The 23,008-nt window shown below is 38.1% G+C and overlaps 1 protein-coding gene across 2 annotated transcripts in view; it reads left to right on the top strand.

The window, feature by feature from the left end:
* Nucleotides 1–23,008, top strand: part of INTS4 (integrator complex subunit 4) — a 120,257-nt gene that overhangs the window by 56,500 nt on the left and 40,749 nt on the right. For both annotated transcript variants that reach the window (XM_039228713.1, XM_039228714.1), the window contains exons 9-12: nucleotides 5,400–5,471; nucleotides 7,477–7,651; nucleotides 14,813–15,018; nucleotides 21,326–21,468. In XM_039228713.1, coding sequence (XP_039084644.1) covers nucleotides 5,400–5,471; nucleotides 7,477–7,651; nucleotides 14,813–15,018; nucleotides 21,326–21,468 — 596 coding nt within the window. The remainder of the gene's footprint in view (nucleotides 1–5,399; nucleotides 5,472–7,476; nucleotides 7,652–14,812; nucleotides 15,019–21,325; nucleotides 21,469–23,008) is intronic.

The raw sequence follows: 23,008 nt of genomic DNA, 5'->3' as shown, positions 1-23,008 counted from the left end.
AATATTTATAAGTTGCAAAGTATTATGCTAAGCATGGGGTATTGGGGGTTTTGGGGGTGGTTATAGTATGCAAATATATATAAGTATTTATAAAAATTTATATAAATGTCACAGCAACAAAATCTGAGATTCTCTTTTTGAACACTTCCCTTTTGAGGGCCCCCAAGTCTTCCAGTCTTGGTAAGATTGTTGGCTCAATACTTGGTACACAGATCCAGTGATAGCCCTACTCCTAAGACCAGTATTTATGGGGTAACTGCTGAAACTTGTGTGAAGCATTTTCATGGAATAATAAGGGATTTGGATGGTTTTCATATTTTATACTTCTAGATCATATTGCTTGTTCATGATAGAGTTAAGCCGGTTGTTATTGATTTTATTTATTTTTATAGATTTTATTGATTTTATTTTAGAGAGCACAAGCAGGAGAGAGGGGCAGAGGGAGAGAGAGAGAATCTTAAGCAGATTCCACACTGAGCACGGATCCCTCGTGGGGCTTGATCCAAGAGATCATGACCTGAGCCAAAATCCAGAATTGATCCTCAACTGACTAAGCCACCCAGGCACCCCTGATTTTATTTTGAATTCATATTTTAAAGCTTAGTTTTAGTTTTCAAATATTTTAAAATTCGGGACAGTCCATTCACCAAATTCCTGAATTCTACATTTCCTGAGCATCTACAGTGTACAGTGTGTATATGTGTGAGGGGGATGTTGTAGATGAATAATTCAGTAATACATCTTCATTTGAGTAGGCAGTTTAGAAGAGTAATCCTTAAAGCAGGGTCATTCAGATTTTTCAGTTTTGTACCTTGTAGGGTCTGAAATTTATGTAAAGCTATATGAATAATGAATTACAGTGGTGAATTGAAAGAGTTTCCACTTAGATGATTCTAACTTGAGTCAAGTGCTTTATGTTTTAATTTCAGTGATTTCAGATCCAAACAGCTCCAAATTACATAAGTATTTATGTTTGTACTTAAAAGTAGTTAACAATGTAATTATACTGATAATAATCTTTGTTATTATTTATAGAGTTTCTAGCCTACTGAGCTAGGCACTTTTAGTCTTGTATACATACACACACACATATACCCACTATTTTATATGCACAGGTACATATGCACACATATATACATAAATACCCTCATAAACAAACTTAGTTTTTGCAAATAACTTTTAATTCTTTTAAACACTTTGAGTGGCAACTGGGTGGCTCAGTCAGTTAAACATCTGACCTTGGTTTAGATTGTAAGTTCAAGCATTGCGTTGGGCTCTATGCTGACAGTTCAGAGTCTGGAGCCTGCTTCAGAGTCTGTCGCCCCCCCCCCCCCACTCCTTCCCCTTCCCCTGCTCGTGCTCTGTCTCTCAAAAATAAATAAACATTTAAAAAAAATTTTCTTAAACTCTTTGAGGTAGGTATTCTATTAATCATTTTATAAACAAAGTGAAGTTTAGAAAAGTGATGTAACATATCAAAGTCCACATAGATAGTAAATGATACATCATGATCTAAAACTAATGTGGAATCTCTTCCTAACGATGTTCTGTTATACATTGAGGGCTGCGGTTGTACAGTTAATGCCCTGCTGATTTACTAGTTCCTCTGTGTAGGCAAAGAGCTGTACTCCCCTACTCTAACTCTTGAATAGACAAAGCTGTCATCAGGTAAACTGCATGTAGTTTTCAAACTACTGAGCATAGTTGCTCTCTTCAAAAATGTTGGTGGTCTGGTAGTTGACATAAGCAGTCAGCCAATTATAATACCTGGTACTCCTAGTAAAGAGCACCTAACACAGTGACAGAAGGCTTCTTGGAGGAGGTGATTTCTGAACTGAGTTTTAAAGGATAAATATGAGTTACCTAGGTAAATAAGGGAAGGAGAAAATATAAGATACAGAAGGAGTATCATGTAATTGTGATGCATACTAATATATTAAACTACAATATCGTACTAAAGTACAAACAGTGTAATATTTCTTGGTTGTGGGAGGATAGTGTTAAACTCAGGGAATGTGCAGCAAGATGAAGCTTGAGAGGAAAGCAGAAGCCAGGTTCTTCAAGAAATGAAAGATAAGGCTTTAGATTTAAGTCCATCTTGCACAAAAAATCAATAGTCTCCATTCTCCTTGTCTTCTAGCAGTCTGAAAAATTTCAGAAGTAGGCTGTTTCAGAAAATTCAAAACCATGTGGAAAGTCGGTTTGTAGTTACCCGTAACTTTCCTGCTGAGGCAAAGAAAGTTGACTGCAAGTATACAGCTCCATGGGACGATTTAGAATACAGTCATTACTATGAAATTAATCATGGTAATTGGTGTTCTATTTAGAATATAGTTTTTAGTTCAATGACTTCTGCTTAAGATGTTTTATTTTTAAGGGTTCAACTTTCTTTATATGACTCCAGAAGTATTTGACCTTAAAGATGATAATATTTTCAGATAGATTGTAAGTTGTTAAATCCAGAGCCATAAGGGCTGGTCTTTCCCAGACCAAATGCAGATGTCTTTGTCAGTGACAGTTTCATGTTTCACTTAGTAGTACTTTTTTTTTTTTTTTTTGTGGTGGTGGTGAGGCGGGTGGGTTACATTTCTTTATTAATTGGGTAGAAGCTAGAAGCTAGTACAGACTTACATTGTTACTGAGCAGTTATAATTGAGCAGTTTTTGTTCTGAAAGCAGATTTGACACACCTGTTTGCTAAATATCATGGTTTTCTTGGTGTTATAAATATAGACTGTTAAATAGTACTAGTACAGTTGGAGAGATCTTACCTGAATGTATTTGTCTTGGTTAAAGTAGACAAGAATATAGATATTTTTCTGATTGGTGACATAGACCTGATGATGTATCCTTCTTTCTGGTCACATCTGTTCCTCCAGCACTTTCATGAATGAGGCCATCTTTACCCAGTTGTAAACCCAGAGGCATTTGGGAATTCTTTCTGTGTCCAGTAACCATGGAGTCATCAACTCTGATCAGTACTACCTTCTTGACTTCTTTTGAATCTCTCTCTTTTCTATTTCTACTGTGTGTATACTAGTTTAGATCCCAACATTTTTTTGAGTGGATTACTATGTCATAGGGCTCTTGGTACTTGTGGACTAAAATGGAAAGCTTCACATATTCTCAAATAACATGGGAAATTTGTTGCAAATAATGATATGTAATTTTTTGAGGCTGGAATTTGAATAGTACCCCCCTCTTTGCTACTGTGTTGGGAGAGCGCTCAGCTAAGAGCATTGGAGGAGGGCACTGGGACTAGGGATTGGAGTAGTTCACTGTAAAGTTACTAAAACTTCATTCTTAGGGCACCTGGCTGGCTTGGTTGATAGAGTATGTGACTCCTGTTATCAGGATTATGAGTTAAAGCCCCATGGTGCATGTAGAGCTTACTTAACAAACAAAACAAAACAAAAACTTAATTCTTTACAGGAAAAAAAAAGCCCCCTAAAAATCTAACTATTAATACTGGTGGTAAAACTAAAGAGAAAATTAAAAAGAGATCTTAAAAATTTATAGTTCTTTTTAAAAAGATTTTTAATTTTTTTTTCTTTTTTTTTTTGAGAGAGAGAGAAAGAAAGAGAGAGATGAGCAGGGGATGGGCAGAGAAAGAGGGAGACACAGAATGTAAAGCAGGCTTCAGGCTCTGAGCTGTCAGCACAGAGCCCACTGTGGGTCTCGAACTCATGAACTGTGAGATTATGACCCAAGCCAAAGTCAGATGCTTAACCAATTGAGCCACCCAGGTGCCCTCCAGAATTTGTAGTTCTTATTCATAAAATTGATGTTTGGATTGAAAACATGAATGTTGGATTTGATATTGGCTCAGATCTGTGTAACAAAGAAGGCCATCAACTGTACCATGTAGAAATAAGAAAAAAAATGGAAACTACTGAAGTGAAAATAGTACAACAGTTGCTCTTCTGGAATTGTACGAAAGGTGTTGACTTGGATAACAATATTCCCAAAGAGCATGTAACTTTCTGTGGAAAATGTGATTGGAGATGAAGTCTGAGCCTGTATAAGCATTTCCATATTTACTGAGTCAGGAATTAGAGACTGACAGTATATTCTTTAAGAATGTCTAGGACCTGCTCTAATAGTCTGCTAACCCATTTCTCTGCTTCATTTTGATTCCTTCTGGTCCATTAGCCACATTATTGCTAAGATGATGTTTATGAGGTGTAAATCTGACTATGTGTCACCCTTACTTGAAATGAACAAGTTACCAAGTCTCTTAGCCTCAATTTCTCATCTAACATATGAGGAAATTTCAGGGTGTCTGGTTGGCTCAGTCAATAGAACATACAACTCTTTTTGTCTTGGGGTCAGGAGTGTGAGCCCCATGTTGAGTGGAGAGATTACTTTTTTTTTTTTAAAAGGATAATTTACATTCTTTGTGGGATTATTAGAAATAAAATTTTTTAAGTATAAGTAAAATATTTTGTATACTTTTGAGCTCATTATTTAGAAAAGATTGTCTAGTTGTTATTCATAATTATGGCAGAGTCCTTACCATAACAAACAGAAAAGAATATGAGAGAGGCCCTTTATGATCTGTTCCTTTACTGTCCTGCCTCATTTTTGGCACCTAATCCTGTGTTCCATTCACTTGATGGTTCCCTCATGGTATTCTTTCTTTATGCATTCGTACTTGTGATTACTGGTTCTCCAACTATATCTTTCCCTGCCTCCACCTTATAGGTCTTATAGGTGGTTCTCTGAGTTTCCCATAGTACCCTTTATATATGTACTATAACATTTTATACCATAAAACAGTCTCTTTACTTACCAGTTTTGCTAACTAGTCTGTGAGATCATTGAGTGTAGAATTGATGTCTTATTTTTGTATTACTCTTCCTGGTAACTGGAGGTATATAGTTAAATGGTTTCTCAGTAAATATCTTGTTTTAGTGAGTGAGTGAATGAACAAATGATGGAAAGAACAGAATGAAAAGGAATGGAGAAACGATGGAGAGTAGTGGTTAAGGCAAAGGATTCTGGAACCTGGGTTTATATAGCCCAGTTTTGTAAATTACATTCTGTGACTTTCAATGAGTCACTTAACCTTTTTGTGACTTCTTTTCTTTTTTCTTTTTTTTAACCTTTTTTTCCCCTCATGTATAAAATGGGACAAATAATAGTATTTACTTCATAGGGAGACTAAGTTAGTTAATATATGTATAAATGGTGTGTGACACATAGTAAGCTCTATTTAGCTGCTAGCTGCTGCTGCTAAGGTTTTTATTGTTTTGCTGATGATTCAGAATTCATAAGTGTCTTTACTATCAAGAATAATGTTATCTTTATGCATTTAAGTTGGCTGTAAACTCTGAATTTTAAGATAGTGTTCAGGCCTTAAAAGTTCTTTAATTTGCTCTGGATTTTTTGTTTTTACAGGGCTCTATGGAACAAGTCAGTTCTCATTTCTTGGAGCAGACACTTGACAAGAAGCTCATGTCAGACCTTAGGGTAACTTGAAATCTTTGTTGTCTAAATTGGGGTTCTGTAACCAATATCCGTGTAGCTATATGCCAAGTGGTGTTGGTTTAGTTTTTCAGCCCATATATTTGTTACGTAAATGTTGGGTAACTAGATTACATTTTAGTTTAAAAATCTTTGTAACTTGAACCAAATTACAAGTCACTTTATTAAATTTTAAATTATTTTAATGAAATACTTTACAGAGGTTCTGTTTTATAAAGAAGAGGCAAGATTGACTTTCTTTTTTTAGAAACTACAAAGGTCTGGTCTTATTTTGTGAGACTGTAGGACATGTTAGGACTCCTTTTCTAGAGTTTCCATGGAAGAGTGAGTAAATTCTTTCTCTCAATAGTAACAAAGTGCCTCTTATGGAATGCCTTGACCTTGTTAGTCCTCTGACATAATTGTCGGGACTATATATGAGTTAATATATCACAATCTTAATTTGTAAATTATAAAAGTGAAAATAAAGAGTTACAGAATCTTTGACAAATGGAAGGAGTAGGGAATCAATTTACCCATGTTCCCGCTACTCCAACACAGTGACTTCTGTCATCATGGTATTTTTCTCCCCAGCTTGTTGTAAGCATCGAATCATTGTATTCTGCTTTTTACATTTACCACTACATCATATGCTTTTTTTGTTTTCATAGAGTTACCTTGATACTTAGCATTTTTACTGATTGTGTAATATCTTAAGTTGATGTGACATAATTTTTTTTAACCCTGTGTTATATAGATTCTCCCAGTTTCTCTATCATTTTAAATCACATAAAGAATATCATCTTTGTGCATGTTAGATCTTGTCTTCTTTTGAGTTATTCCATAAGAGAAATTCTTAGGAATGGCTGGAGAGTTTCTATCTATGCTTAATGAAACACTGCCATGTGGATCCTTGAAGGTCATTGCCTTAATTTGAGGTTGGTGATTGATTAAGTGTTCTTTGTGTATACTAGAGTAGAAATATAAAAAACAACATGCTCATGAATGGTGAAGGATGGGTAATGCAAGTATTTCTTTTTTTTTTTTTTTTTTTTTTNACATAAGGTAATTAGATTTTTTAAAAAATTTATTTCTAGGAGAGAGAGAGAGAACGTGAACAGGGGAGGATTAGAGAGAGAGAGGGAGACACAGACTTTGAAATAGGCTCCAGGCTCTGAGCTGGTAGTCAGCACAGAGCCCGACGCGGGGCTCAAACCCACGAACTGCAAGATCATGACCTAAGTGAAAGTCGGCCGCTTAACCGACTAAGCCACCCAGGCGCCCCAATGCAAGTATTTCTAAGATACATCACAAAGTACACACTTCATCTGATCCACATCCTTGTAGGCTTAGGTGCTGTATTTCATCAGTGCCTTTGAGATGATCAGCCACAAGAATGTGGACTTCTACCAAGAAGGTTCATAAGAGGCTGATTTATAAAGCAGAATGCAGTTCAGTCATGCTGAGAACCATAACTCAGTTGGACTGGATATTTACTTTAGTTGGCCAGTATATTCCTGCTTAGGCAATCTTTACAGAAAGGGAATTTACTAGAACGTTGCACAGTAAGTGCAGTGTTGCTCAAATAGAGCATAGTGTTACCAAATTCAGGCTTACTTCTATTGGGACTAAACAAAAAAATTCTTTTCTAGGGGCAGTGTATTATCCATCCAGGATGGTGCCGGGGGACACTGCTATTATTTACCTCTCTGCTTTTCCTTTTCCTGTGTTGCCATGACACACAACCACTTGTCTGACCAGCATGTTCTCTTCCTATCTTTAATAAGATTTTTCTCAGCCTTGACAGATCTGTGAACTTTTTTGGTCTTACCTTAAGTTGAATTTATAGTTCTTTGCTCTGATTTATTGAGTGTTTTTTTGTTTTTTTTTTTTTTTGAAAATCTAAGTCTCAGAGAGCAGTCTTATTTCCTACCTTCCCATGTTCCCAGGGTACATCTTACTGTTCCCTCATGAACCTCCTGCAAGTGGTAATTGTCATTGTCCTATACAGAGAAAACGCACTGCACACGAACGTGCCAAGGAACTTTACAGTTCAGGGGAGTTTTCCAGTGGCAGAAAGTGGGGAGATGATGCTCCCAAGGAGGAAATAGATACGGGAGCTGTGAACTTGATTGAGTCAGGAGCTTGTGGAGCCTTTGTTCATGGATTGGAAGATGAGATGTATGGTAAGTATGAGTGCCTAATAAGGACAGTACCCATTTACTGAGTGACTGCTATGGTTCGAGCCTTGTGCTGGTTAATATACATGTATTCTCTCATTTAGGCTTCAGAGCCAGTCTTCTAATTTAATTTTAACATCAGAAAATTGAGGCCCAAGTGGTTAAGGGTATGGGCTTTGGGTTTAGTCAACCTGGTTCAAATTCCAGCATTTCTGTATGACAAGTTTGATAGTAAGTGTTTCTGAATTGGGAGAATTCAGTGAAGTTATGTATATACACAAAATACTTGGCACAAAACAGGACCCATTTATAGTAAGCACTTAATAATTGGTAGTAAAAATTGATATCATTGATACTGATAACAATAACTTGTTTTTGATTACCCAGAGGCAAGATTTAAACCAAGGTACGTCTGACCTCAAAGTTTTTATTATTATGACTATTGACGATTTCTTACATTTTAGTTTTTGAAAGATATTTTCACTGAAAATTGAATTCTAGATTAATTAGGGTGGGGTTTTGTTGGGTTTTTTTTTTTTTTTTTTCAGTCTTGTAAAGATGTTCCACATTTTCTGGTTTGCATTATTTCTGTTGAATTCGCTACCACTTTTTTTTTTTTATATTTGTTCTTCCGTATATAATGTGTCTTTTTCTAGCTGCTTTTAGGATTTTTTCTTTATCACTAGCTTTAAGCAACTTAATTATGGTGTGCCTTGGTATAGTTTTCATGTTTCTTATGCTTGAAGTTTGTTGAGCTTCTTAGATCTGTGGGTTTATAGTATTCATCAAATTTGGAAAATCTTGGCCCATTATTTCTTCATATACTTTTCTGGTCCCATGTTCCTTGGGAAACTCCAATTACACATACATTAGACTACTGAGGTTGTCCTGTAGCTCGTGGGTGCTTCATTTCTTTTATTTAAAAAAATTTTTTTTCTTTATTTTAGAGAGTGAGCCGGGGAGAGGGAAGGGGTAGGTGGAGACACACACACACACACACAGAGAGAGAGAGAGAGAGAGAGAGAATGGAGCCTACTGCAGGCTCGATCCCATGACCCTGGGATCATGACCTGGCTTGAAATCAGGAGTTGGACACTCAACCGACTGATCCACTCAGGGGCCCCATTCATTCCTGTTTTTTGTTTTGTTTTGTTTTTTTTAGTCTTATTCTCATTTCATTTTGGATATTTATTGTTTTGTTTGGAGTTCACTCATCTTTTCTTATGCAGTGTGTAATCTTATTTTAATCCCATCCAGTATATTTTTCATCTCAGCAGACATTGTAGTTTTTATTTGTACAAGTTCAATTAGAATTCGGGTTTGTTTAGAGGCACCTAGGTGGCTAAGTCGGTTGAGTGTCTGACTCTTGGTTTCATCTCAGGTTATGATCCCAGGGTTGTGGGATCGAGCCCTGCATTGGGCTCCATCCTCAGTGTGGAGCCTGTTTAAGATTCTCTCCCTGCCCCTCTCCCTTACTTGTACGTGTGCTCTCTCTCTCAGGTTAAAAAAAAAAAGGCATTTGAGTTTGTTAAGTGTCTTACAAATATCTTCTTAATCTGCTTGGTCTTTTCTTTACCTCTGTCAACAGAGAATGCATTTACAATAACTATCTTAATGTTTTTTGTCTGTTGATTCTACAATTTGTGTGATTTCTGTGTTGGTTTGGTTGATTGATTTTTCTTCTCATTATGAATTATATCATCCTACTTCTCTGTATGCATAGTAATTTTCGATTGGATGCCAGCCATTTTGAATTTTACTTTATTGGGTAATGAACATTGTTATATTCTTTTTTTTTTTAATTTTTAAAATGTTTTTTATTTATTTCTGAGAGAGAGAGAGAGACAACGTGAGCAGGGGAGGGTCAGAGAGAGGGAGATACAGAATCTGAAGCAGGCTCCAGGCTCTGAGCTGACTGTCAGCACAGAGCCCAACGCGGGGCTCAAACTCACAAACCATGAGATCATGACCTGAGCCGAAGTCGGATTCTTTTTTTTTTTTTTTTCCGAAGTCGGATTCTTAACTGACTGAGCCACCCAGGCGCCCGTTATATTCTTATAAATATATTCTTTTTAAAAAAATTTTTTTAATGTTTATTTTTGAGAGACAGAGTGTGAGCAGGGGAGGGGCAGAGAGAAGGAGACCCAGAATCCAAAGCAGGCTCCAGGTTCTGAGCCATTAGCACAGAGCCCGATGTGGGACTTGAACCCATGGACCACGAGATCATGACCTGAGCTGAAGTCAAACACTTAACTGACTGAGCCACCCAGACACCCCTACTTATAAATATCCTTTAAAAAAAATTTTTTTTTAATGTTTTAATTTATTTCTGAGAGAGAGACAGCATGATCAGGGGAGGGTCAGAGAGAGGGAGAAACTGCATCAGAAGCAGGCCCCAGGCTCTGAGCTAGCCATCAGAACAGAGCCTGACGCAGGGCTCAAACCCACGAACTGTGTGATCATGACCTGAGCCGAAGTTGGGTGCTTAACCAACTGAGCTATCCAGGCGCCCCTACTTATAAATATTCTTAAGCTTTGTTCTGGGATGCAGTTATTTTGGGTCTTAATTTTAAGCTTGTTAAGTGGGACTGAGTCAGAATTTAGTCTAGGGCTTATTTTTCTCCCAGCTCAAACAGACTCTTCTGATAGTGGTAGACCATTGAGTTTTGGAGATTGTTCCCTCTAGTCCTGTTTATTGGTTCTTTCTCAGACCTCAGACAGTTTCTTTACAGATCAGAATTCAGGTGATATCTTTAAAAAATTTTTTAAAATGTTTATTCATTTTTGAGAGAGAGAGAGAGAGAGAGACAGAGCATGAATAGGGAAGAGGCAGAGAGAGAGAGAGAGAGAGACAGAATATGAAGCAGTTTCCAGCCTTGAGGGGCTTGGACTCCTGTGCTGTGAAATCATGATAGAAGCTGAAATCAGATGCTTAATTGACTGAGTCACCCAGGCATCCTCAGAACTCAGCTGATGTCTTGAGGGGGACTCTCTGTAGATCTCTGAAGGTCTCTCTGTGTTATTCTCTCCTTTCTGGTACTTTGCCTTATGAACTCTATCCACATTGGCCTTTTCAGACTCCCAGCTCTGACTTCTCAACTCAGGGACCCTGGAATCTGCAATCTTTCCAGACAGTAAAGGGATATAATTCTATAGCTCACCTCATTTATTTCCTGTCTCTCCGGGATCAGTACCCTTTATTTATCTGATGTTCCAGTGTATTGAATACTGTTGTTTGTTTTTCTTATTTCTGTTTTTAGTTGTTTCAGATAGATAAATCTGGTCCTTGTGAATGGCCATCTTAGCCATTAATAGAAATTCTGCAAAACTCTTGTAATTTCCATAATATGATGCTATCTGTCTCACATAAAAAATGTCATTGCTTTGAGATGATTAACTACAACCTTCTCATTTTCAGTAAGAGTAACAGACAGGGGGAGATAATATTAATTGTCCAAAATTTATAGTAAATTTTATCAGGATTAGAACTCAGGTCTTTAAAATGCCTATAAAAATTACCTCAGAACAGAACTTTTTAGAAGGGCAAGAAAATTACTTTTCAAAGACAATTTTCTGTTAAAAGATGTAAGAATTGGATTACCATGGGGCATCTGGGTGGCCCAGCGGGTTAGGCTTCTTACTCTTGATTTTGGTTCAGGTTATGATCTCACGGTTCATGAGTTCAAGCCCTGCATGGGGCTCCACGGTTGACAGTGCAGAGCCTGCTTGGGATTCTCTCTCTCTCCCTTTCTCTCTGTCCCTCCACTGTCCCCCCCCACCCCCCACTCTCTTACTTTCTCAAAATAAATAAACTTAAAAAAAAAAAGTATTGGATTACCTTATCTAGTTTGCTATTTTTTTTGATGTATGAGTACCTTCCCCACTTTTCTAAAGTTTGTATTACGCTGCTTTGCTTTTATGAAAGACCTACATCAGTACCTATTTTCATTAACCAGAAGAAATCCAAAGAGGAGTTCGTTTTCATGAAAAAAGTCCTTACCATACTCATGTAAGTCTTTTGTAAAAGTGAGGTGGCATAAAGTTAACTTGGAAAGTGGGGGATACTTGCTTTATATCATTTCAGCTTGTGAAAGGTTTCATGGTAACACTCTACTTTTGGATAATGGGAAGCCTGTATGTAGTAATTAGATAAAGCAACCTCTGCTTTTTTGTTCCTTGTGAACTTGATACATGAATTACACTTTAAGTAGTATTATATAATAAGGAAGTCCAGTTATTAATACACATTTTAACTTAAGACAAGTAACTGGAACCTATTTTACTAGTTTATACTAGTGTTTTTGCTTTGCTTAGTTTTACAGTTGAATTTCATCACTATCAATGTTTATGTGATTTAGTTCTACATAAGTTTGTTAATAAGGTTTAGTTAAAAGAGCTTTGGAAAATGAGCCTCAGGTATGGCAGCTTTCTATTTATTTGTTTATTTATTTATTTTTAAAGTTTTATTTATTTTGAGATAGCATGAGTGGGAGAGAGGCAGAGAGAGAGAGGATCCCAAACATACTCACACTGGCAGAGTGGAGCCTGATGCCGGGCTTGAACCGTGAGATCATGACCTGAGCCGAAGTCAAACACTCAACCAACTGAGCCACCCAGGAGCCCCGCAGTTTTCTAATTTTATCATATTTATAAAATTTGGGTAAGTTAGGGACATGTTGCTGAGAATGAAATGAAGTCTTATTTCATTGGCTGTGGACTCTAGTATCACACGTATTCTTGTTTTCTTAATTTTTTTTAAACAAATTTTTTTTTTAGTTTTTTTTGAGAGAGAGAGAGAGAGAAAACAAATTCACACACCCGGGAGGGGCAGAGAGAGAGAGGAAGAGAGAATCCTAAGCAGGCTCTGCCCTATCAACAGAGTCGATGTGGGGTATAAACTTAAAACCATGAGATCATGACCTGAACCGAAATCAAGAGTCAGATGCTTAACTGACTGAGTCCCCCAGGCACCCCATCACATATATTTTTATTCCTCTCATTTTGTTGTTCTCCTCTTTTGGGCCTTTGTTTATCTGGTTCCTTTACTTAGGCCTTATTCCTTTCTTTGGGCTTAGTAACTCCCTTAGGTATTGTTTTAGAGGTCACTTGTTTCAGAAAGTTGCTTCTGAACCTATTGAGTGGGCTACATACCTCTTTTGTATTTTCTTACACTCCCTCTCCTTTTCATTGTACCACTCATCACTTTCTACTCATCACTTTGTAATGCAATTAACTATTCTTGTCTGTATGCCCTAGGAGACCATCTCTTTCTTGTTCTTCTTCTTTGTGTCTTCAGTACTAAACACAAAGCTAATTAAGTAGCAAAGCCAGGATCTGATTACACATGTTAAGGCATCAGAGAGAGGATCAGTCCCCCCCCCCCCCGCCCCCCCAGCTCTAGCATAGCTGATACCTTTGCTCTGGCCCCTTAAATGGACTGTAATACATTCCCTCCCTCCCTCATTCCCTCCCTTCCTTCCTTCCTTCCACTGGTAGGGGGAGGGCGGAGAGAGAGAGAGAGAGAGAGAGAGAGAGAGAGAGAGAGAGACTGACTGACTCAAGCAGTGTCCACACTCAACATGGAGCCCAGTGCAGAGCTTGATCCACAGCCCCAGAATCATGACCTGAAGCCGAAGTCAAATGTCAGTTGCTTACTGACTGAGCCACCCAGGTGTCCCAAGACTGTAACGCGTTTCAACATTCCAAAAAGTCTAGTAGAAATTGTTAATTTACCAGACCATGCATATAAAGAAACACCAAGTTTCTTTGCTTCTGTTTGGAATTGGCATCAGCTCAGGTCTGTACTGATCAGAAGTCTCTGTGATTCTCTTTGTGGATTTATGAGAGTTACATGTGATTTATGTGGTATAATGGGTAAAGCCCTAGGCAGAAGAGCCCACAGTTAACAGATCTGGGTCCATCTCTGGCTTTCTTTGTAATTATTAGCAATTTCATGTTTAAATTACATTATTATGAAGTGTAGTAAATCCTTCCCTTCTGATGAAAGGAAGAATTCATAACTACCAAGAACAATCTGAGTCCTCTCCCTTTAATGTAGTAACTTTGCTTTTAAAGTGTCTATAAAACCTTTCTTATACAAAAACAAATTACATTTGTGAGTTTTAACCACAATTTGAGTGGGTTTTTCTTTCTTTCTTTTTTGAAACTGTACATTTTGTTGCAGAACCATGTGGCAACCAGGAACAAAAGAAGCACGTATGAAGTCTTGAGAGCATTGTCTGTAGCTTACTCGTCTCTCATCTCTGTGTCCTGACACTTGGCCTGGCATGTAGTACATATTCAGGGAACATTACTAGTGGACGAATGAGGGGCTTCCTGAATTTAGTGGCTTCACTGTTACATGTTCAGGGCATACAAAGAGAAGACATGCCTCTGTTCTCAGGGTGCTTATAAGACCCATACCTATGCTGTAGCTGATATCTACTAAGCTTTTAAAATATGTCAAGCATAAATATATGCTTTGCCTGTATTATGTCATCTAGACCTTGTAACTACTTTGTAAAGAAATGAGTATTAGCTCTGGTTAAGATGAAAAAAACAAGATGTTTGGAAGTTAGTTATTCAAGATCTCCCTCCAAGTTAACGGAGGGATTACTCTTCACAATTCACTGTGCGACCTTTCTCATTCTAAAGCACGTATCCTTAGCCACTGTATGATGCTAGTCTCGAATCAGCAGACCTGGGTACTAGTCTTATCTGCACTCTTACTTTAAGGCACGTTAATTCACTTTGCTGAATCTTAACTTCTAAAATGCGAAAATGAGATCTAGTCTGTTTTAATCCTAATGTAATTATATAAAATCTGCTTTTTTAAAAAAGTACCCAGTGGAGCACTGTGATTGGAGTACTGAGTTAAATAAGAACTTAGTTTTGAAGAAATTCAATTAATGGAGACAGATGTGTGACTGGATCACATGTTTCCAGAGTCAGAATCTAAACCTTAGTCCCTTTGACACCAAAGTCCTTGTTCTTAGGTCACTGTGAAGGTGGTAGCCGAATCTGTGGGCCTGGAAGAGATCTTCCAGAGAGAGTTTGTCAAGTGAGAGGAGTAGAAAGCGAAAGACGAACCTGAATGAGCAGGAATCCTTGGACTCGTCCCATGGCTCTTAACCAGATGTGCGGTTTTATTTGTCCTCTGTTCTGTAGAGGTCCGCATTGCTGCTGTGGAGGCCCTCTGCATGCTGGCCCAATCTTCCCCCTCTTTTGCTGAGAAGTGCCTTGATTTTCTGGTCGACATGTTTAATGATGAAATTGAGGAAGTACGTCTGCAGTCCATACACACCATGAGAAAAATCTCTAACAATATCACCCTCCGAGAGGATCAGCTTGACACTGTCCTGGCTGTGTTAGAGGTGAGTCTTTAGTTTGTTACTCATTTCTTCACCAGTGACTACTGAGTGCCACTTTATTTTTTTTTTAAACCAGGCTTTGTGCTAGGTACTGGTGATGCCATAGTATATAGGCCATGCGGTTCTGCCTTCTTAGCACACAGCTCTACCAAGGTGCAGAGGACTCGCTGTTAAACAGCACACTCAAAGGAAGCTTAGTATTGCTGTGCTTGGGAAAGCACAGGGTTCCCTCACGATACTGACAGGATGTGATCAGAATTGTCTGAGGTAAGGTTGGGAGGTGGGGAAAGACGAAGGACTGCTGGAGTGGAAACTTGCAGGAGGAGGACTTGGTGAGACCTTTTCTTAGGAGGGGATGACACCCTTGGTGGTAGGTTGGAAGGTCACCAAGGGGAGCAGTGCCCACGGATCCAGAGGTAAGAGTGAGTATGATGCATGTGAGGAATTAAAAGGAATTCACTGTGAAGTAGCCTAGAGCTGAAGTGATAGAAGTGGGGAGAGAAGTGGTTACAGATAATTTGGGCAGGGGCTAAATAATGAAGAATTCTTTTCAGCCGTTGATTTGATTTAATTCTTCTAGTGAATCATATGATGTTAAAGCAGAAACAGATCTTAGGGAATTGACTCATTCAACCCTGGAGTTTTACAGAGAAGAAAGTAACCTTATTTGAGGTCACAGAGCTCATAAGTAGCTGTGCCAGGATATGAACACAGATTAGCCTCCCAGGCTGTACAGCTCTCTGTGGTTCTTGAATTATTTTTCTAAAGTATTGGGATTTTATTTGTGAGTATTGAAGTTTTTCAAAATACTAATAAATGAGATTTGGCCTCTGGGTTTCTTTTCTGGTTTGGTTTGGTTTGGTTATGGTCTTTCAGAAACTGTGAAAGGGAGAGCTATTGGATGTGGTCATTAGCACTTGTTACAGATTTCTGCAACGTACTTCAGAAAATGGATTGGGTGCTTTGATTTTGAAGTGTCCTATCAATTTTCTCAGTTGCTCAGCACTTCTGGTAAGATCTTTCCTGAATTATAAGTCTGTATTTATAGTTTTTCATGTGTTTTTTTCCTAAGAAGACAGGCTGGCATTCTGTGCTTTGTTCTCCAGGGAGGGTGCTGCAACCTAGCCCGCCTTTCCTTTTTTGCATTCTTTCCCGCAGTTCCTCATCTTGAACTTTATACTGGAGTCACCCCTAATCAGTATGCTTTTTCTCACCATTTTCTTTCACTGTAAGTTTTCCTCCTCTGCATGCAAAAACTGCCGCTTTTCTTTTCCCTTTTTAGCCACTTCTCATGTAGTAGACTTCTGCTTACTCTCAGAATCTACATTAGGCAGCATATTTCCTAACCAGCCACACCGCAAGTGGGTTAAGTAACACTCCTTTGTACTCCCATGTCATCCTGTGTTTAGCATAGGTTTGGGTGTTTTTTGATCATTTAATTCTTTATTTCACAAGACTGAGAGCTTCTTAAGGGGACAGGATCCTGGCTTCTTTCTTTTTTTTATTTCTAGCGCGGTGCGGTGTCTGACACAAGTAGATGCTCAGGACGTGTTTTCTAGATGCCAGGCAGTTCCAGGCATGTTGTACTCTTTACCGTATTCCTTTCAGGGTTCATTATGGTAACTTACACATAGTGGATGCTTAGTAAACATGTTCTAGAATGACTCTGCACAGCTCAGCTGTATAACTAGGAATTTCTTAGGAAACACAGTCAAAATTGTTTTATTACTTTGAATATAGTTTTTCCAATATATCGGTATAGCTGCCTTCTGTCAGTGGTGAGGATTTGTCCGTATCGGAAGCACTGTGTCTAATGGTTAAGTTCACAGCATGTAGAACCAGACAGATTGGAATCAACCAGTCAATCTCTGTGTTTGTTCTTTCCTTTTCATTTGGGTTTGTTTTTTTGTTTGTTTGTTTGTTTGTTTTTGTTGCTGCTGCTGTTTTGTTTTTATTAACCACCTATTATCTGCCAGGCACTGTATTAAGGAGGATACAGTAGTGAGCAGGAACCATGGTGCTGTTCTTGTGGACCTTATAATTTAGGTATGAGGGAGGTAGACAGACAGGACACAACAAAGGTATAGTAATAAGCTGAGTGAGGAGCTCATGACAGAAAGGAGTGAGGTCCCATGGGAGTATGTCATAGAAGCACTTGGTCTGTAGGGTCTAAGGGAGTGCAGCAATCAGGGAAGCTTCTGAAGCCGATCTCTGAATAAGGAATTAGGCTCTCACGTGGCAGGAAGAATTAGGAGTGTGGGGTGTAAGGATATTCCAGGCAGAGGAGTGGCAAGTCTAGAAACTGGTAGGCAGAAGGTAGGCAGTGGAGGGACCAAGAGAGAGCCTGGCTGCAGCAAAGAGCATTTAGTGTATGGTATGAGGCTAGGCCTGGAGGGGTGGACGGGACAAGCTCTTGCAGAGTTTGAAAATCATATTAGGCAGATAGTATCAAAAGTAAGCTAAGGAATGACATTCTATCCAGAGCAATAGCATATGGCTGCAGATGAAGCCTGGGAAGGCTGAAATGGCACAGCATGGACAAGGATTTTGAGAAGTTCACATGACTCTGAGCGAGAAACGGGCAGGGAACTGATTTTGAAGGACTTTGTATGCAGTGCTGGGGAGCCTGAGTTTTGCCCAAGAGGTGTGGGGAAGCCAAAGGAGGTTCCTAAATAGAGCAACGACATGGTCAGATGTGCTTATTAAGAAGTTGGTCCGGATAACTCTACGGAATGAAAAAGAATCGAGAGACCTGAAAGAGGGTTCCTGGAGAATAAAGAAGGCATGTTTCCAACCTAGCTTTGGAGAAGAGTTCTGTGATTCTTAGATTTTGCTATGTGGATGCAGATATAGCCTTTACATGTTTTAACTTGATTTATTTCATGTATTAAGTAAAAGTTGATGCTATAAAACTTTTAGGAGAAAATATTTGTGACCTTGGATTAGACTCAGATTTCTTAGCTATGACACCAAAAACTTAATCAGTAAGATAAATAGCTAGATAAATTTGACTTTATCAAAATTTTAAAGCTCTTCAGAAAGACACTTTTAATTATAAAGACAGCACAACAATGTAAATGTATTTAATGCTGTAGAACTATACACTTAAAATGTATGCTGACTTAAAATGGTAAATTTTAGGGGCACGTGGGTGGCTCAGTCAGTTAAGCAGCCAACTTCAGCTCAGGTCTTGATCTTACGGTTTTAGAGTTCAAGCCCTGCATTGGGCTCTGTTCTGACAGCTTGGAGCCTGGAGCCTGCAGCCTGCTTCAGATTCTGTGTTTCCGTCTCTCTCTGCCTCTCCCCTCCCTGCTCAAGCTCTGTCTCTCTCTATGTCAAAAGTAAATGAAAAACAGTTTAAAAATGGTAAATTTTATGTTGTGTTTATTTTACTATAATAAAGAGATAATAGGATCAGATCAAACATATATAATGCCTTTATAAACTGTACAAAAAAAGGGGTGGGTGGACTTGGAAACAGAAACATGCGCAGAGTAAAGGAGATGTGAAGGCAGAGAGAATGCTGTCTATAAGGCAAGGAAAGCCAGGGCTACCAGAAGCTGGAGAGACCTGGCCCACAGTCTCCTTCACAGCCTCAGAAGGAGTCAGACTTGCTCATACCTTAATTCTGAACTTCAGGCCTCCAGAACCGAGACAGTAAATTTCTATTTTTCTAAGCCAAAGGAAAAACCTGTTTTTGACGAAACATACCACAGACTGGGAGAAAATATTTGTAAAACACATATCTGGTAAAGAATATATAAAGAATTCTCAAAATTGAATAATAAGAAAGCAAACTATCCAATTTCAAAATCAGCAAAAGATTTAAACAATACTTAAGCAAAGAAAATAAAGTGGCAAATAAGCACTGCATTAGTTATCTTTAGAAGATTCTGAATATAATAATAAGTAATAATAAGTATCAATTTATTATTTTGGAAACTTGCAAATTAAGGAATCAAGCATTAATCTTTCCTTTTCCTATACAAACTGAACTTCATGATAACCAGCTAGTCGAGGAAGGAAGTTTCTCTTTTTTTCTTATATGTATTTTTTTTTTTTACCTTTTTTATGTTTATTTTTGAGTCAGAGAGAGCGCACTAGCAGGGGAGGGGCAGAGAGAGAGGGAGACACAGAATCTGAAGCAGGCTGCAGGCTCTGACCTGTAGGCAGAAAGCCCCACACAGGGCTTGAACTCAGGAACTGTGAGATCATGACCTAAGCCAAAGTCAGACACTTAACGGACTGAGCCACCCAGGCGCCCTGGGAAGTTTCTCTTTATAGAAGTTTTCCAGTTAATAAATAAAGAAGAATGATAGGATTTGTATATCATTGTTTTACAACTTTAGTGAATTAGTAATTGAGGCAGTGATTACCTGTGGTTACTAACATCACAAAGGAGAAAGGGAGTTCATAGTTCCCGAGGGAAGCACACCTTACCACCCATGAAGTGGTCTTATAAGAAAAACAATGTGAATCTGATCAAGACTCTAAACGTAACTATAGTCACAGGATATAGAGGGAAGAAATTACGGCGGGGGTGTGTGTGTGTGTGTGTGTGTGTGTGTGTGTGTGTGTGTGTGTGTGGTATTTTACATATTAAAAGATGCTTAATGGGGCACTTAGGTGGCTCATTCCTTTGGCTCAGGTCATGACCTCACTGCTCCTGAGTTCAAGCCCCTCTTCAGGCTCTGTGCTGACAGCTCAGAGCCTGGAGCCTGCTTTGGATTTGGGGTCTCCTTTTCTCTCTGCTTCCCCCTGCCCATGCTCAGTCTGTTTCTCTCTCTTTCTCTCAAATATAAAATTTTAAAAAAATGTAAAAAAAAAAAAAAAAAAAAGGTGCTTAAGGAACATATTACCCAGCTGTAATATGTGAACCTTTGAATCCTAACCAGAATAATCAAAACTTTTTAAGTCGGAGAAATTTGAGTATTGGCTGGATATTTGATATTAAAGAATTATTAAATTTTTAGGCATGATATTATTGGTTTTGTGGTTTTTTTAAGGTAAGGAATCGAGGTACCTAGGTGGCTTAGTCATTTGAGCATTGGACTCTTTTTTTTTTTTTTAAATTCAGGTTAGTTAACATACAGTGTAGTATTGGTTTTAGGAATAGAACCCATTGATTCATCATCACTTACCTGTAACATTCAGTGCTTATCCCAACAAGTGCCCTCATTAATGCTTATCATACATTTTGCCTATCTGCCCACTGACCTCCCTTCCAGCAACCCTCAGTTTGTTCTCTGTATTTAAGTGTCTCTTTTATGGTTTGCTTCCCTCTCTGTTTTTATCCTACCAGGGTCATGGAATCGACCCCCATCAGCACTGCTCCGAGTATGGAGTCTGCTTAAGATTCTCTCTCCCTCTTCCCCTCTCGCCAGCTCATGCACGCACGCATACACACTCTCTCTAATATAAATTAATAGGAATCATTTAAAAATATTTATGGAAATGTGTACATATGAAATGATATGATTTCTCTGGTTTCAAAGCAATCTGGGAAGAGTGGGTAAAGGTATAGATGAAACAAGATTGCTATGAGTTAAATGTTGAAACAGGGATTTATTATCTCTACTTTTGTATATGTTTCAAGTTGTCTACATTAAAAAGTTTTGAAGAATTGCCAACAAATGGTATGGAGATAGCCAAGAAGAATAGAACTGATATGTGTACATTTTTTTTAGCATGAGGAAGTTGTTGGTGATCTTTTCCAATTATTTTAGTGAGGTGTTGGGGATGGAAGAGGCCATTTCTCTAACATCATCTTGTAGTATTCTCTTTATATTTACTCTGCTCTAGCCACATGGGCTTTCTTGCCATTTTTCATACATGCTTCCACTTCATGGTCTTTATGTTTGCTGCTTCCTTTCATTATTCTATGTAAAATATCCCACCCATCTGAATATTCTTACCTTGAACTTGCTTTATAGTTTCTCCAGAGTACTTACCAATATCTGACGTATATAGTTATTCATTTTTGTCTTTTCACTAGAATGAAGCTCCTGAAAGCAGAGATTTGATTTCAGTTGATGCTGTATCCCTAGTTCTTGGTGTACATAGTGGATGCTTGATAAATGTCTGACTAATAAGTACTAAGTAAATGTTGAATTTATATGAATGAATGAACTAGTGAATGCATTCTTCAGATTTCAGTTCACTACTTCTTCTGTGAAGTCTTCTCAACTGCTAGCCCCTCCCCTCCCAGAAAATCGAGAGACTCTTTACCCCCTAGTCCCATTGTAACTTGTACACTCTGCCATAATAGCTAAACCACAGTGACTGCTTTTATTACGATCTTTTTTTAAAGGATTCATCCAGAGACATTCGAGAGGCTCTTCATGAACTTTTATGCTGTACTAATGTTTCAACCAAAGAAGGGATTCATCTCGCACTGGTGGAGCTGCTGAAAAATCTAACCAAGTACCCCACTGATAGGGACTCCATATGGAAGTAAGGACTTTTTGCTCATTTGTTCACTGAGTCCAATAATGTGGTAAATGTACAGTATTGACATAGATTCAGTGGCTCATAGATTGAGATGTGGCTCTCAGTTTTGCCTTCAATTTAGAAATCTGATTCAACTTAAACTGAACACTCGAGTCTGATTCCTAAATTGAATATCACATTTTAGATTATTTATTTTTTTGTCCATCCATCTACCTAGCAGATAATATGTGCCTGCTACCATATACTTATCATGTGCCAAGTCCTGTGGTAGGTGTTAGAGGTACAGAGATGAGTTGATTAGATTCCTTTTTCTCCTATATAGTGTTAACCACTTCTTTGTCTATTTTGCATTTTTTACAAGATCACAGCCATAATTATAGAGATTAGATACAGGACTTGGCACTTTGTCTACAGATGGAAAATTACTATCATTTTTTCCCCTTGGTTACCTCTACCTTTACTAACTAGAGTCAAATTTAACATTGTTCATAAATTGCTGTTTGAAGAACTACTTGCATACGTTTATGATAGAATGTATGTTATTGTGTCCCACATATTTAAGTGAGCTTTTGTGATGAGATCATTCTAATGGTATAACTTACTGATTTTTCAGAAAAATTTGTTACTAAAAATAGAAAAACTGGGTCAGATCAGGTACTTGTAAGATATATTAAAAACTGAAAATACCAGGGAAACCTTCAAGGAATGCTCAGTCATTTGGGGTGTAGGGGTTGTCATGGGGAAAAACACCTGTGTTAGTATCTGTGGTTCTGTGGTGACACAGAACTTGCCTTAACATAAAATATGGGATTATTCACCAGAATATTTATAGAAGACTGTCTTTATTGGGTGATGTAGACAGAAAGCTCTTTCACCTTTTATAGTGCTCCAAAAGATTTTTAAGTTACCTGTTCATTATCATTTGAATTTTCATCTCTTTCCATGAATGATGACTTTACTTAGGAATATCAAAAAAGAATGTGATAAAAGAGTAAAGGAATAGTCGCAGTGGCATGTTTTAAAGGCATTTTTAAAGATAGATAAATGAAAGTTTTGAAGAAGGTATTTTATTCTGTTGATATAATCCAGTTACTGTATTAGGTGCTGTGGAGAGTTATGAACAGATTCAACTCAGAGACCTAGCCTTCAAATACCAGGAAGGGTGAGAAGTAGGAAATATGTAGATGGGGAAGTGGATGAGACAGAAAAAATGTTACAGGTCAGAATTGAAGTCCAGTTTTAGAGAGGCCCAGGTGGTTGGCAGATCCAAATAGAAAAGGAAATCAAATAAAGGAGTGTGACCTGGAGGCCAAACTATAAAATTTACAATGTCCCCTAAAACACAGTGAAGAAAGGTTGAGAGAGTTCAGGAAATTTGTGCATTAAGTTCTTTTCACATAAGAAGAAAAGCAGAACTGGGGAAAAGTGTAGTTTCCTAAAAATATCAAGCATTTGAAATGGGATACCTGTCATACTGCATATATCCATGAATTTGTTCATGGTGTTTGTTTTCTGTTACCGGTCTACCTATTCTCCAGTCCCT

Source organism: Hyaena hyaena, unplaced genomic scaffold (assembly GCF_003009895.1).
Source record: "Hyaena hyaena isolate Hyena2069 unplaced genomic scaffold, ASM300989v1 scaffold_34, whole genome shotgun sequence".
Classification (NCBI taxonomy): Eukaryota; Metazoa; Chordata; class Mammalia; order Carnivora; family Hyaenidae; genus Hyaena; species Hyaena hyaena.
Note: the sequence above shows the minus strand (reverse complement) of the source record. Positions and strands in the feature narration are given on the sequence as shown.